The 17,328-nt window shown below is 41.8% G+C and overlaps 1 protein-coding gene across 1 annotated transcript; it reads right to left on the bottom strand.

Moving 5' to 3' along the window:
* Positions 1-3,373: 3,373 nt before the first annotated feature.
* Positions 3,374-16,493, bottom strand: LOC122924720 (3-hydroxy-3-methylglutaryl-coenzyme A reductase-like). The gene is made up of 20 exons (XM_044276082.1): positions 16,208-16,493; positions 15,371-15,402; positions 14,679-14,776; positions 14,512-14,599; positions 14,337-14,421; positions 14,137-14,242; positions 13,292-13,398; positions 12,705-12,824; positions 12,402-12,559; positions 12,020-12,252; positions 11,745-11,914; positions 10,771-10,965; positions 10,491-10,649; positions 10,238-10,395; positions 9,056-9,161; positions 8,800-8,970; positions 8,362-8,502; positions 8,121-8,279; positions 6,777-6,931; positions 3,374-5,161 (listed from the first exon to the last, which is right to left on the bottom strand). The coding sequence occupies exons 1-20, from the start codon at positions 16,370-16,372 to the stop codon at positions 5,107-5,109; spliced, it is 2,661 nt and encodes an 886-aa protein (XP_044132017.1). The 5' UTR covers positions 16,373-16,493; the 3' UTR covers positions 3,374-5,106.
* Positions 16,494-17,328: the final 835 nt, after the last annotated feature.

Here is a 17,328-nt window from a genome sequence, read left to right as displayed (position 1 = left end):
AGCGCTGGCAGCACAGGGACATTCCTCCAATTCTATGAGGCAGTCCTCAAAGACCTGATCTTTTCGGACCGTGAAAGAGCAGGCCGGAGTACCTCGGGAACTGGAGGCGCCCGGATCGTCCCTGGCCAACACTTTCCAGGTGTGGTCCCCCATACTGGAAAGAAGGGACGAACCCAAAAAAGATGCAGAGTGTGTCACAAGAGGGGGATACGGAAGGACACCACCACTCAATGTGACACGTGCCCCGATCATCCGGGCCTCTGCGTTATCGATTGCTTCAGGGAGTATCACACTTCCATGGAGTACTAAATTTTTATAATCCCCAACAGTCCACTAGAGAACATAAAACACTATGGCTCTTAGACTTTGGAGACACAGAAACAATTTTTTTTCCCCAAAAAAATATTAGTTTTAGAGCAGGCATCCTCAAACTGCGGCCCTCCAGATGTTGTAAAACTATAACTCCCAGCATGCCCAGACAACCTACAGCCATCAGCAGGGCATGGTGGGAATTGTAGTTTTACAACATCTGGAGGGCCGCAGTTTTTAGGATGCCTGCTTAGTGTCTCCAAAGTCTGAGAGCCATACATATTGGGCATCGTCGCGTGCGTAAAAGTCGTCGCTATAAAAATAACATTTGACCAAACGCCTCGAATGAACGGTGTTAAAAATATAAAACAAAAACTGTGCCAAAACACCAATTTTTGGGCAAAATTTCAATTTGAATCCCTTTTGCCGGTAATAAAGCAAGGGTTAACAGCCAAACAAAACTCAATATTTATGGCCCTGATTCTGTAGTTTGCAGAAACACCCCATATGTGGTCGTAAATGGCTATATAGCCACACGGCAGGGCATAGAACGAAGGGAACTCCATACGGTTTCTGGAAGGCAGATTTTGATTGACAGTTTTTTTTTTTACACCATGTCCCATTAGAAGCCCCCCTGATGTAGCCTAGACTAGAAACTCCAAAAAAGTGACCCCATCTAAGAAACTACACCCCTCAAGGTATTCAAAAGTTACTTTACAAACTATGTTAACCCTTTAGGTGTTCCACAAAACTAAATAGCGAATGTAGAAACATTTTTAGAATTTAATTTTTTTGTTACATTGCCTCAAAAAAGAGTAATATAGAGCAACCAAAAATCATATTTACCCCTAAAATAGTCCCAAAACAACAACCACCTTATCCTGTAGTTTCCTAGATGGGGTCACTTTTATGGAGTTTCTACTCATGGGGTGCATCAGGGGGCTTGAAAGGGTACATGGTGTAAATAAACCAGTCCAGCAAAATCTGCCTTCCAAAAACCATATGACGTTCCCCTCCTTCTATGTCCTGCCGTTTGGCCAAACAGTAGTTTACGACCACATATGGGGTGTTTCTGCAAACTACAGAATCAGGGCAACCCATTTTAAGTTTTGTTTGGCAGTTAACCCTTGTTTTACTCCTGGAAAAAATTGATTATATTGGAAAATTTTCCAAAAAATAGAAATTTCTAAATTGTTTCTCCATCTGCCATTAACTCTTGTGGAACACCTAAAGGGTTAACAAAGTTTGTAAACCCAGTTTTGAATACCTTGAGGGGTGTACTTTCTTAGATGGAGTCACTTTTTTGAAATTTCTATTCTAGGGGTGCAACAGGGGGCTTCAAATGGGACATGGTATAAACAAAACCAGTCCTGCAAAATCTGCCTTCCAAAACCCATATGGTGTTCCCCTCCTTCTATGTCCTCCCGTTTGGCCAAACAGTAGTTTACGACCACATATGGGGTGTTTCTGCAAACTACAGAATCAGGGCAACCCATTTTGAGTTTTGTTTGGCAGTTAACCCTTGTTTTACTCCTGGAAAAAATTGATTATATTGGAAAATTTTCCAAAAAATAGAAATTTCTAAATTGTTTCTCCATCTGCCATTAACTCTTGTGGAACACCTAAAGGGTTAACAAAGTTTGTAAACCCAGTTTTGAATACCTTGAGGGGTGTACTTTCTTAGATGGAGTCACTTTTTTGAAATTTCTATTCTAGGGGTGCAACAGGGGGCTTCAAATGGGACATGGTATAAACAAAACCAGTCCTGCAAAATCTGCCTTCCAAAACCCATATGGTGTTCCCCTCCTTCTATGTCCTGCCGTTTGGCCAAACAGTAGTTTACGACCACATATGGGGTGTTTCTGCAAACTACAGAATCAGGGCAACCCATTTTGAGTTTTGTTTGGCAGTTAACCCTTGTTTTACTCCTGGAAAAAATTGATTATATTGGAAAATTTTCCCAAAAATAGAAATTTCTAAATTGTTTCTCCATCTGCCATTAACTCTTGTGGAAGACCTAAAGGGTTAATAAAGTTTGAAAAAACAGTTTTGAATACCTTGAGGGGTGTAGTTTCTAGAATGGGGTCATTTTTGGGAGGTTTCTATTATCTAAGCCTCACAATATGACTGCAAACCTGAACTGGTCCATAAAAAGTGGGATTTTGAAGATTTCTGAAAAATTTCAAAATTTGCTTCTAAACTTCTAAGCCTTGTAACATCCCCAAAAAATAAAATATCATTCCCAAAATGCTACACACATGAAGTAGACATATGGGGAATGTAAAGCCATCACAATTTTTGGGGGTATTACTATGTATTACAGAAGTAGAGAAACTGAAACTTTGAAATTTGCTAATTTTTCAAAAAAAATTGTAAAATTTTTATTTTTTTGTGCAAAAAAATTAACTTTTTTGACCCAATTTTAGCAGTGTCATGAAGTACAATATGTGACGAAAAAACAATCTCAGAACGGCCTGGGTAAGTCAAAGCGTTTTAAAGTTATGAGCACTTAAAGGGACACTGGTCAGATTTGCAAAAAATGGCCAAGTCCTTAAGGTGAAATAGGGCTGAGTCCTTAAGGGGTTAAGTTCCAGTTTGAAGTTATCCCCTAGTCACAGGATAGGGGATTATAAGATCAGTGGGGGTCCTACCGGTGGTACCCCTACCTATCACGAGATCAGTGGGGGTCCCAGTGGTAGGACCCACACAATCTAATAGTTATCCCCTATCCTGTGGTTAGGAGATACTTTAAACAACTGGAATACCCCTTTAAATTCTAAGTAGCCCAATTACTTACATGTTGGTCAGAAAGAGCCCAATGTTACCACTTTATTACAGTAAAATTATTACTAAATTATTGGCCATTTATGAAGGAGTCGGAGTGTGATAAAATGCAGGCGTCAGAGCTTTGGCTTACCGACTCCACAGCCCCAATCCTCATTATGAGATTTATGGTCCTAACTTTTACATATGTTTTGTGCTTTTGATGTGTATTAGATCCTTTATTCCTTTCTTTAAGACACCACTATTGGTAAAGTAAGACACCACAGCAAACAACAAAATGTAGAAAAATAGTTACATTTATTCCAGTATCTTAAAGATAGCTTACGATTTTATATACAAGATAATTCTGACCTTTCAGTTCATGTTCCAAGAAATACAAGATAAGATCCAAGACAATACAAGAAATACAAGAGGATTATTAAAACGGAAACAGATGCTTTATTCGTAAAGATGTCACCTCTTCACCAACATGAGAAGAGGACACAGGCACCGGCTACAGTAGTCAGCACATTGTTTTCAGGTCATTTATACACCACAAAACCAATAGATGCCTCTGATGTAGATGCCAACTACTGTACACACAAGTAATGAGGTACAAACAGGAAAATAAAAATGATTAAATAAATAAAAAAAAGGTACAAAATTAAATTAAAATTAAATATTAACTTAACAGTTTTTAGAAAGCTGTATAAAACTGTGCTCATTTCTACCACGGCCAAATCTGGAATCGGAGTATGACACAGGCTGCGACATTGCACCTGGTATGGCAGGAGATGGTCACAACTATTCTAACTGAGGTAGCGACAGACCACCAAGAAAATGTTGGCTGCCAATACCAGAGAAGTCACATTCAGTACTCATGTGGGTGAAATTCTATATTTTGGGTGTGTTTTATTTTTTTCAGTAGCACCTGCAGGAACAAATTAGGAGGAATAAAAAAATAGGCCTGGGTAGTAAAAGATTTTTTATAAGAAAACTCACAACTTAAACACCGCTGACGATCTGTCGAACAGCATATGTATGGCTGGAAGTAACGTCTGTGCTTATTTCGATTGTAAAGAAAAATGGCTTTGCAAGTACATGCAGTCATAGGGACCCGTTGTATTTTTATTAGTGTATATCATTGCTCTCCAACCCATGTACTTCAGCTAAAGTGGGATCACAACTCCCAGCATGCCCTGCCACCACAGCTGGAGACAGATCAGAGACCTAGCGTTACATGATCTGTGCCTCTCTACTGCCAGCATGCTTTCCTACAGGGATGGGGGAAATTTTGTGTACATTTAATCTTCCTTTCTGAAATCAGGCTCATCATAATCCCATAAAGCTGGAACTGAAGCTAGACCAATAACAAATAAATTATTATTTTTTTCAACTAAAACAAAGGTATATTACAAACAGCATTTTGATTACATAAATAAGAAACATTCAAAGTTAATGAGGTATTCTTATCTGTGACATTTATGGCATATGCACAGAATAAATGTCACCACACACTTGCTTGGCTGTACTTGGAACTCGCATAGAAAAGACTGCAGAGCGCCAAGGATGTGCCGCCACCTCTCTGTCCACAGCAGTCAGGACATGGAGACATGGCAGGACCCACATCTATCAGAAATGTATGGCAGATGTGTGGATATGCTATAAATGACCACGCTGAATACCCCTTTAAAGAAAGGTTCATTGTGAGCAGTGTAAAAAAACAAACAAGATGAGATCCAAGCTCTCCATTGATTTGGCTTTTGCCTCAGCAGCAAACACATCGCCAACAGTGATCACTGGACCCTTTAAGACTTAACAAAGCAGGACATGAGGCACGTAGAGCTTCATGTAACACAGGGTGAGGCTGCCTCAAGTCTTCTTCTCATGTTGCCTGCACATCTTTCTTTTCCCACTGGTGACAAAGCACCTTTACGCCATAGAACGTTTTCGTTAAATATTCTGCTCTTTTCCTTAGATTTCCCGCTATGGTCCATCTAAGATCCAAGTGAAATTGCTGCAGGAGGTAATGGATCATGCAGCTTTCTTCGTGCATGTGCCTGGCATGTCTTGAAGGTTAATTTTGGACCTTGGAAAAAATAAAGTGCATTTGTCAATAAACAGAGATCTCACATGTAATCAATTCAAAAATATTAAATCCAGTGACAGTATTGCAATCGTAAAAGTCTTCCCCTCACTGATCACTGTACAGTGCCGTCACACGAGTGCTGGGTGCGATGTCACGAGAGATAACAAATATCACTTACAGATGTGGTATCACAAATGCAGTTTTCTATAAAAAAAAGTCTCAAAATGTTCAAACACTATTTCAGATTTTTTCCAGTGTGACAGAACATAAAAATACAGAACACAAAATAGTGATCCATAAAATGATTACACCAACTAGGGCTGAAACGATTACTCGAATTAATCGATTAAGGCCTCATGCACACGACCGTTTTTTTTAAGGTCCGCAAAAACGGGGTCCGTAGGTTCGTGATCCGTGACCGTTTTTTCGTCCGTGGGTTTTCCTTGTTTTTTGGAGGATCCACGGACATGAAAAATGAAAAAAAAATCTAAGTCAAGTTTGCCATTGAAATGATAGGAAAAAACAGTCACGGATCACGGACACGGATCACGGACGTGGATGACAATCTTGTGTGCATCCGTGATTTTTCATGGACCCATTAACTTGAATGGGTCCGTGAACCGTTGGCCGTGAAAAAAAATAGGACAGGTCATATTTTTTTCACGGCCAGGAAACACGGATCACGGATGTGGCTGCCAAACGGTGCATTTTCCAATTTTTCCACGGACCCATTGAAAGTCAATGGGTCCGTGAAAAAAAACGGAAAACGGCACAACGGCCACGGATGCACACAACGGTTGTGTGCATGAAGCCTAACTCGACACAAAAAAATCCTCGAATCGATGATTCGTTTGTGCCATGTGGCCACAGAGTATGAGTGAAGAGCTTGCTATTACTCACGCTCCGTGGTTACCCGCCTGCTCGCACAACACTGCCTTGGATCCTAACGCACACACATCGTCAGGACATTTTAGTTTGCGGGCGCTGAGGCTGGGCATTGATGGCTAGGAGGGGGAGTGGGAGAACTGATGGCAGTGGGGGGAGCTGATGGCAGTGGGGGGAGCTGATGGCAGTGGGAGGAGCTGATGGCAGTGGGGGGAGCTGATGGCAGTGGGAGGAGCTGATGGCAGTGGGGGGAGCTGATGGCAGTGGGAGGAGCTGATGGCAGTGGGGGGAGCTGATGGCAGTGGGGGGAGCTGATGGCAGTGGGAGGAGCTGATGGCAGTGGGGGGAGCTGATGGCAGTGGGGGGAGCTGATGGCAGTGGGAGGGGGAGCAGCTGGTGGAATTGGAGGGGGAGCTGATGGCACTGGGGGAACTGATGCACTTTGGCTGATCGCACAGGGGGGAACGAAGGGTGTTGGCAGGGGGTCTGAAGAGTTTTTATAAAGAAAAACAGTCTATTAATTCATATTTTCTTATTCGAGTACTTGATTAATTGTAAAAATAATCGGTAGAATACTCGATTACTAAAATAATAGTTTACTGCAGCCCTAACACAAACAGTGGGGAAACCAAAGTACTTTTAGTACAGGTTAGGGAGCATTTATCTAGTTCATTTATATTTTATCGTCAAAATTTTATACAAAAGAAATGAACATTCTATGCAGTATTACCTGTTGTGGACCATGTGGCTCTTGACTAGATGTCCAGCTGCCAAGGCAGCCATAAGGGAAAGCTCTCCTGCCAATACTGTGCCACAGACAATCTGTGCAAGCTGACAGGCATTTTTGCCAGGGTATTCAGAGCTCGCTCCTTGGACTCCTAGCATCTGTACATAAAAATAGAATAAGGAAGAGTTTATGAATATAGTACGATTTAAGCTGTTCTATAAAAATTTAAAGATAAAAAGCATTACGTGACATATTTTCTCATTTTTGGTTTACCAATGTCAATCAACACCACCACCAAATCACATCGTGAGGTCAGGGCCCGATCTTAAAGGTGCATTTACACTGCGCCAACAAGCAGAGAACTGCCCGCCTGTCAGTGGAGGTGAAGCGCTGCCTGATCTGCTGCCCAGAAACAACGATTGAAACTGATGTTAAGTTCAATGGGTTATCTACAGCTGCTTTACATGGGAAGATCCGTTCGTAATCTGGTCTAATGCACACTTACAGGCGTATTTTAAAGACAATAGTTGCATAAAAATGCAAATGGTTGGGGGATGTGAAAAATGCTGCATGCTTCAGTCAGGGGTCAATCATTATACGGATTGTCGCACCAGGATGATCCCTTTTTCTTAAGCCGTGTTAGTGAATATGATGAGAGGAAGGTCCTCTGCCCGGAAACTGCTGCTATGAGCCATGCATTATAAGGATGGACATTCATCTAAATGCAGCCAGGTAATACTATATTAAGTCTGCAGCAACAGAAAGGAAGGGTGGGAACTTCCAGGAGAATGAGAAATTAGTATTAGGCCTCATGCACACGACCGTTGTTGTGTTCCGTTCCGCAAAATGGGGTTCCGTTGTTCCGTGATCCGTTTCCGTTTTTGTTTCCGTGTGTCTTCCTTTATTTTTGGAGGATCACCAGACATGAAGGAAAGTAAAAAAAAAGGCTAAGTCAAGTTTGCCATGCAAATGATAGGAAAAAAAACGGACACGCGGACGCGTGTGACAATCTTGTGTGCCTCCGTGTTTTTTCACGGACCCATTCAAGTCAAGTTTTCCATGGGAAAAATAAGACAGATTATATTTTTTTGATGGACTGGAACCACGGATCACAGACGCAGGTGACAAATGGTGCATTAGCCGAGTTTTCAACGGACCCATTGAAAGTCAATGGGTCCGCAGAAAATCACGAAAAACGGAACAACGGACACGGAATGAAACAACGGTCGTGTGCATGAGGCCTTAGAAGTATACCGATATAAAAAATCACGTAATTGTTAAAAGTGGAGATCTGCCGGTAGTTGAACAAAATGTTGTAAAATGAATTAAAAAAATGAATGTGCGTACTTGTAGGCAAGCCTGTTGTGGGGCCAGGGTGGTCCCTCCGCCCACAGTTCCGATCTCTATAGAAGGCATTGTGCAGCTGATGTACAAGTCCTCATTTGTGGGACCTGTGGCCTCCATCAGGGTGATGCAGTTTGAGCTTCCAACATTTTGAGCGGCATCCTGCAAAACAAGATTGAAAATGCTGTTATAATGTAGAAATAACACAGTAAGATTTTATTTTTGTATATTTCCAACAACTGACCTGTCCGCAGGCAATGTAAATTGCAGTCACAATATTGGCCGCTTGTGCATTGTAACCTCCGATACTGCCAGCCATTGCAGAGCCAATCAAGTTCTTGTTGATGTTCAGTTCAACCAAGGCGGCTGTAGATGTCTTCAGTAGCTGCAGATAAAAACACAATTTAATGTCAGACACCAAAACCATGAGACATTAGAGAATTTGTACAAGATTAGAAGAAAGGGTCCACATTTCCCCAGAAACAGCGCCACTCTTATGCATGGTGAATGTCTGGTATTGCAGCTCAGATACATTCAAGATCTTCTTTCAAATCCTGGACAAATACTCAAAACCTCCCAGAAAAAAGCTAAAAAACTAAAACAAATGAATGCTCCAAAATGAGCAATGACACTACTTTGTCGTCATCCCCTAGTTTTGGAATGGGATGAAATTGATTTTTACCTCTCGCACCACATTTGCTGGTATAGTAGCTTCACAAACAACAGATTTTCCTCTGCCCTCTATCCAGTTGATTGCAGCTGGCTTCTTGTCCGTACAGTAGTTACCACTAACAGCAAGGACATGGAGCTCAGGAAATTCTTCTTGTAATCTGGAAAGAGCCTTCTCAGTGCCCTGTACCGATTACATCAAAATCTTCATTACACTCAGCAAACCAGAAGTGTCACAATTCCAGAAGTAGCGTGTGTTAGTTACATGCCTTTGATATCATGTTCATCCCCATAGCATCTCCGGTTTTGGACTGGAAGCGAATATAAAGATTTCGTCCAGCGACGCTGGTCTGCAGTCTCCCAAGACGAGCAAACCTAGCAGAAAAGAGACACCAAGAAAAGCAGTGAATTTTAGTCAGCATTTTAACCACATTTTGTTATAATGGTTCATAATAATGAAGTGGGTTTAAAAAACATATATAACACAAGGGGCCGACTAAGACAGCTAAATCCAGCTCTTGGCAATAAAGGGAATCTGTGACCCTGATTTTGGACTATTAGGCCTCTTTCACACGACCGTATGGCTATTTCAGTGTTTTGCAGTCTGTTTTTCACGGATCCGTTGTTCCGTTTTTCGTTTCCGTTGTGTTTATTTTTCCGTTCCGTTTTTCCGTATGGCATATACAGTATACAGTAATTACATCGAAAAAATTGGGCTGGGCATAACATTTTCAATAGATGGAAAGGATAAGGAAGACATACAGATGAATTTCTGTATGTGTTCCTTTTTTTTGCAGACCTATTGACTTGAATGGAGCCACGGAACTTGATTTGCGGACAATAATAGGACAAGACTCAAAATGTAGCAGAACGGAAATGCGGACATACGGAAATGGAATGCTCAAGGAGTACATTCCTTTTTTTGGACGACCCATTGAAATGAATGGTTCCGTATACGGAACGCAATAAACGGCCCGTATATGGAACGCAAAAAACGTTCGTGTGAATGAGCTCTTAGATAGATTAGTAAGTGCATAGTACTTCATAAGAAGACTCCAGATTTTTATTTTTTTCTCACTGCCCCCCATCCCCCAGGGTCAGCACTCAAATACACAGTCCGGACTAGTGTGCTGTTCTAACATAATGGAGAGGACTCATGCGCATGCACAGCAGTCCTGACAATGTATTTCACTGCTGCTATTGGTGCTGACAGCAGCGGGGTGGGGGGGGGGGGGGCAATAGGAAAAAAATGAATAGTGATCTGGACTCCGTATCTGCAGTACTACACATATATTACTGTAGATAATTGTGACAGATTCCCTACAAATGTCCATTGTAAGAAAACCTAGAAAAGTTTGTGGCAACCCCAAGGTAAAATTCTTGTGTTTTTTTTGGAGACTAATGCTTACTTTTACTCGATTTGGTAAAATATGGACTACGTTTCCACTTACCTGCTTGTGCTATCAAAGGTATCTTTTATAACTTTAAAACCCTCAGGACTGTCAAGCCAGTTCTTCACTTCAGCAGCATCGCATGCAGAAGGCAACCTGACAACTGGTCCACGAGTCATGCCATCAGCAAGGATACGGCTGTGGGCACCTCCACCCAGCTATGAAAATAGGACAATAGAAGCTCAGTATTTGCCACTTACTGGCTCAAAATTGCAAATGACTTTCTAAAGAAGGTTCTGTGAATAAATCTCACCAATATGGCTCTGCAGCCTCGGTTGGTGCTAGCCACAAGGCAACCTTCTGTTGTAGCCATAGGAACCTGAAATTCCTTATTATTCAGGAGGAGAGGACCTGCCACACCGACAGGGATTGGCATATACCCAATTACATTCTCACAGCATGCACCCATTACCTGGAAAACAAAATAATGCAGGCTTAGTATTAACACATGAACTATAGCATGTAAATACTAGCAAAATAAATGTATGACCTATAAAAAAGAACCAGACACAGATGTAACAATATCGACTTACCAAGGAGTAATCGTAGTTTTTGTAAGGCAAGTTCAACAGGGCCGATGACTGAGGAAGCTTGGGAGCCAGCATTTGCCTGCGAATAGCAACTCCTCTCTCCGGTGACTCCATCATGGACTCCAGCTTATAGGATGGGATGTATTTAGCATTCACCAGCTTCATCACTTCCGCATCACTCAAGTACTGGACGCCTTGCTACAGAGAACAGAGGGAGAAATCTGGTTAGTGATTCATTTAAGGAAATTGCAAAATACAAAGCTACATCTCTCCTTTTTAAATGTATTATGTCACTAATCTCCTCTGACTAAGGCCTCATGCACACGACCGTGCTGTTTTTTGCGGTCTGCAAACCACAGATCCGCAAAAAAAAACTGAATCCGCCGTGTGCCTTCCGCAATTTGCGGAACGGGCGGCCCATTGTAGACATGCCTATTCTTGTCCGCAAAACGGACAAGAATAGGACATGCTATTTTTTTTTGCGGGGCCTCGGAACAGAGCAATGGATGCTGTCCGCATCTTTTGCGGCCCCATTGAAGTGAATGGGTCCGCACCTGAGCAGCAAAAACTGCGGCTCGGATATGGACCCAAAAAAACGGTTGTGTGCATGAGGCCTAAGTGCGTGTATGTGAAGCTTTTTCTCTACTGATCCCATCTGCAGAGAGATGTTCATGCTTGCACCTCTTCATTAGTAAGCAAATATTACGAGGGATTATAAAAAGTGATTATCCTGGAGCTGAGATCTTGTTCAAGTCAGACACGTCCACTATACATTACATCAACATTTCTCTTTAATACCACTGCGTTTCTAGCCCTGAAGCGGGGGCGGGTTATTGAGAGACTCATACATCTTTAAGATTATTTTATATATATATATACACACACACACACCATATAGCGGTACATGTAAAATGAACGCAATTAGTTTTAGATCAGCAATGTTTTTTTTCTCATGCAATTACTCTCTGCCCTCTTACCACTGGGTTTTTCAGGATACGAAGACATTCATCAATGGGTCGAGGCTCTTTTTGTATATCAAAGTTTCCTTCCTTCTCCTCTTCACTTGAATCAGCTGACGATGAGGAGTCATCCAGCATAAAGTTAGCTTTGGGTGAATTTTCAAGTGGCAATGGCTTTATGACCACTTCTGAGAATGCAGACAGAATTTAGTGAATTAAAAATAATAAGCAACTCAAAAGCATTTTAGATTAGAAACAAGAAAACAAGTTTGTAATCATGGTTGTAGGTATACCTTTCTCTTCCTTTGATGAAACATCTTCTACTTTACGTTCTTTTGGGGTTGTTTCTGGCACCGATTCCATTCTGCAGCAATGCTCCACCTGCTTCTTCTGCACAGTGACTGGAGAGGTGATCGGGTTCTTCAAGGACAGGGTAGACTCGGTCTGCTCAAAAAATATGTACTTGACTGCCAGAAGAAGCGCAAGACCCAGTGTTATGACCTGTTCGATGTCCATGGTGATCATCCTGTGGAATACAGATAAAGCACTGTCAGATGTTTAGGCTTAAAAAAGCTGATTCTTGTTAACTTTGGTGGACAATTTCATAAAATGCATAATTTTTACATGTGTGACGAATTAAAAATAATAATAATAATAATAAAATACTGCACTCACCTAGACAGATAGAATTGCCAGAGAGGCATGTTGGGCTCAATCCTTTTTGGCATTGAATAGTCAATGGTAATCTTGTGATCTGAAATGGCAGTGCTGTTCTGAGGGGACGGTTCACTTATCCACCGACTGTGAGCATGAACAAGGACCAGACCTAGGGACTGAATTGTAGCAGAATTTTTTTACATTTTAACCAAATTGCTTTGATAAAAAAAAATACTGAAAAAATGACCATGATCATCAACACAAGTGAAAGCCAAAATCCATTCCCAAAAATGGATGCAGCTGAAGAGGGGCGACACTCACCATGATCATCTTCACTCTCTGTGTGACAGGGTTTGGCTTGTTGTCTTCCTCCTCTTCCAACACATTTCCAAACTGAGTAAGCTGCCAGATTGGACGCCCCTCCCTGCTTTCCCTGGAAAGCTGTTAAAAGATGAAAGAAAGTTCTTCATCTACGATACGTATACCTCCAGGTTACAGAATAAACTAGGACAACTATCATGCGTGATTATTAGCTGTTGTTAAGGTGCGTTTAAACTGCGCCGACAAGCATAGGATATTTTGGGAAGGAGGCGTTCCTTCTCGACAATGGGCGGCTGTTCAGCGAAGGTGAAGCGCTGCATTTACATACAGTGATAACCTGAGCAGTAGGAGGACGAGTGACGTCTATTGCCATCGCTTGTCCTCATACAGCCACTTTGTTGCTGTCTAGTCTACGCAATCTGCTGCACAGAAATAATTGTTTAGCTTGTCCGCATGAACGACCGTTTCACCTGAAGAACGAGCATTTCGCTTGTTCGCTGGGTGATTAGTGGCCCCTTTAGACTGGGAGATTATCGGGCCGTGTAAATCCAGCATAAGATGAGGGACTGCAGCTTTAAAACACTCACCTCCAGCACCAATGACACGCAGGCTGGGAAAAACGTCATGAAGGCAAAATAGTTTGCTAGGATGGACATGCAGCCAAAACAGCACATTATCTCCAACTGGCGAACGCCTGCATAATGAGGATAATTTCACATGTAAATTACAGGTAATAACAGGATGAACAATGTAAACATAATCACAACGAAGATATGAAGACTGAATAAAATGTAAGCTCTAGAATCCTTTAATGTAATTGAGCCCCTTTAATGTAGAGATCACACCTGTGTTCATAGACTCGTTAGAAAATGGATAATGGGTAACAGTGTGAAGACATCAGTTGCCACAAGCCATCATATGTTCGGCTGCCGTTGCTTTAATTGCATGTGAATTGTAAACCTAGAACAATTCTATATGTGCACCGACCCTATGTACTCTGAACAATTCCTTGATACATTATGAGACTGTTAAGCCAAGACTAACTTATAAATGGATGTAAGAAAACTCTAAGGCTGCTGTCACAGTGTACATGTGTGCATGTGTGTCTAATGTATTTACAGGCCCTCCATCTTACCCAACGAAGCCAAAAAAGCATCTGTTTGGCCTCCGTTAGTCGGGTATACTTAATTTTTAACGTTGTAAGAATAGCACATACAGAGGCTGCCAGTAAAAAGATAAAATCATACACTGCATGGCATGCACCTGTCACATGGGGGCCCACAGGTGACAAATGCCACTGCATGCCTATACAGTGGCATCTGTCGAAAGTATATGTTGGAGAATCCATCCCCCCACTCTCCCCCCCCAGGTGACGCTTCTCAGGCAAGACGATGCTAAAGGAAGATGTTGTGTGTATTATTCTGCTACTAACCTGACATTGTTCCCACTCCAATCACTAGACATTCAACAAGCGCATCCAGGGTGAATGTAGGCCCCAGGATGGCCATGCCACGAGCAATGTTGTCTCGAACGTTGACCTGGAAAATGAATTTTTTATCAGGTAAATTTACAAGTGTGATTTACATATAGTGAACCCAAACGTTTGCTTACTGGCATGATTTAGGTGCTCACCTGTGAGTTGGAGCTAAGGGCAAATCTAGCTAATGCACTGGCCTTTGAGAGGTCAATAAGCAGCAGGAAAAAAGGAAGAGCCTCACTGCAGAAGACAAAAAAGAAAAAAGTTACATATACATATAGATGGCAAAAAGATAAAATGGACCAACAGTGACCTGGGTGCTATACTTACTTCAAGCCTGTCAGTTCTTTATCCAGGAAATGAATGACCACTGTGCTGAAGACAAAGCTTGAAAAGATGGTGAAGAGGCCAGCAATACCTGAAACGTGATTAAATGTCAATGACAGAAGCAGATCAATCACACTGGATTATGGAGCTCAAAGGACACATATACTCACCTAAAATGTATTTAGATCCAAGCTGCCTGAGATTCTGAAACTGGAAGTAGATGTAGAGGATGGCAATGCACCGTGTGATGGTTAAGGGTACTTTCACACTTGCGTTGTTTGATTCCGGCAGGCAGTTCCGTTGCCTGAACTGACTGCCTGATCAGGCAAACTGTATGCAAACGGATGTCATTTTTTCTGACTGATCAGGCATTTTTCTGACTGATCAGGATCCTGATCAGTCAGAAAAATGCCTGATCAGTCAGAAAAATGCCTGATCAGTCAGAAAAATGCATTGCAATACCGGATCCGTTTTTCCGGTGTCATCAGGCAAAACGGATCCGTTTTTTTTTTTTTTTTCATTTTTAAAGGTCTGCGCATGCGCAGACCGGAATGACGGATCCGGTATTCCGGTATTTTGAATGCCTGATCCGGCACTAATGCATTCCTATGGAAAAAAATGCCTGATCAGGCATTCAGGCAAGTCTTCAGTTTTTTTCGCCGGAGATAAAACCGTAGCATGCTACGGTTTTCTCTTTTGCCTGATCAGTCAAAACAACTGAACTGAAGACATCCTGATGCAAACTGAACGGATTACTCTCCATTCAGAATGCATGGGGATATGCCTGATCAGTTATTTTCCGGTATAGAGCCCCTGTGACGGAACTCTATGCCGGAAAAGAAAAACGCAAGTGTGAAAGTACCCTAAGATGATGATGTCGCTGCTTAGTACATCCTGGAAAAAAAGTGGGGAAAAAAAAAAACATGTGAAGAGGCCACAGGCAAGTCATGCTAAATAAATACACACCGTAGAAGAAATAATACATAATATGCTCCTCCATATTAAAGTACTAGCACCAAAGGTTGTGGACACTTTTGGGAGCATTATTATTATTGCAATGTAATAATTTGGGGCTAATAAACAACAATTTTTTAACTTCTTTTTTTTTTTTTTACAAAATTAGAAATTTTCTGTTTCCCTTCTACATTTTTCTGTTTCAGTACAGGCTCCCTGCTTCACTTTGACTCCATCAGAGAACTGCTCTGAGGGTCTGATCTGTAGCCCTTGCAGCTCATAAACACTAACTAGTGCTAAACTGGTATCGGTTCGATAAGAATTTAGCTTAAACACCAACTGAGAAAATGATTTTTAGCCCCAAATGAGTAAAATGCTGTAATATAAATGCCCCCAAAGCCTTTTACACTATCTCTCCCTCACAAAGGATTATATCACCTGATATCATCCTGTCTGACATCTCACACAAAAGCGTTACATGCCCATGAGTGTATTTTACAGAAATGGATATAAAGCATTATCTGGAGGCTGGATTCACACTATAATAGCAGAAAATACCAATGTCCATGTCATACCCATATAAAACTAAGTACAGAGAATAATGCAGGGATGCCAAATTACTCTATAATAACTTCCACACACATGAATGGGGATCTAGCCAATTTTTAGATGGCTTCTGCTAGGATTTCTAGAGACCTACAGTAATGTAAAGTAAGACTTTATATGGCAAAGTACCAGAACTTACTTCATCAAACTTGGGGCACTCATAGTTCCAGCCGCAGATCTTATCATTTCCTGTGAACATGTTCATGGACATCATGCAGGTGGTGATGGTCACCGTACCCACGATGACCTCCCAGGGATGGGAAGCCACAAACTGGCCATGCATGCGAAACAATCTGGACAACATCTTCACGGCTACTGGTGACCTAGGGAAAGAAGAGAGGATTATTTCAAATGCCCTGTATGAACGGGAGAAACCAGAGACTGCTTACAACCACAGCATCTAATCTCAGAAGATGCACGTCTTTATCAAATGTACAGTTCTACTTCTACACCCCACTGCTGGACCCAGCCACTTTAAATTCCGGAGTTGGGAAAACCCCTTTTCTAATGATAAAGGATGACGTCCACAGTGAAGTATTCTCCAGTTTGTGAATAGGAAGCGGTCAGGCTTTACTGGAAACTTGCTCAGTTTACAGCAGGGCTTTCAGTTCAAGATCCCAATTTCACTTTCTCTCCTGGACGTAACATCAGCTTGTCCTTCAGGACCTCCTGCCTGCATCAGATATCATCTACATTCATCTGAATCCACAATCCACCTTGACAAGTGACTACTCAGGGCCTTGAAGTCTCTACTTTTCACCTGGTCCACATATAACAGAGATACGTACAGTTATACATTACTGCAGAGATGGCCAACCTGCAGCTCTCCAGCTGTTGTAAAACTACAATTCCCACCATGCCCTGCTGTAAGCTGATAGCTGTAGGCAGTCTGGGTATGCTGGGAGTTGTAGTTTTGCAACAGCTGGAGAGCCGCAGGTTGGCCATCCCTGCATTACTGGAACCTTTCTACATACTAATCATTATCATTTTGTCCTTGGACCCAACCTGCACCAAGTTCAAGAACATATAGATTCCCAATGAACACTGGGGTCATACTTAGAAATTCTTGTTAATCTGATCTACGAGGGCAACATCACAAAGCTCATCACTTTCTCCTTTGACATCTGGAAAGAGTACAGAAGAGAGTGACTAAACTGATAAGGGGCATGGAGGGTCTTAGTTATAAAGAAAGCTGAAAAGTTTAAAGTTATTTAATCTTGAGAAGAGACGTCTAAGGGGGCACATGATTAACCTATACAA

Source organism: Bufo gargarizans, chromosome 1 (genome assembly GCF_014858855.1).
Source record: "Bufo gargarizans isolate SCDJY-AF-19 chromosome 1, ASM1485885v1, whole genome shotgun sequence".
NCBI classification, from domain to species: Eukaryota; Metazoa; Chordata; class Amphibia; order Anura; family Bufonidae; genus Bufo; species Bufo gargarizans.
Note: the sequence above shows the minus strand (reverse complement) of the source record. Positions and strands in the feature narration are given on the sequence as shown.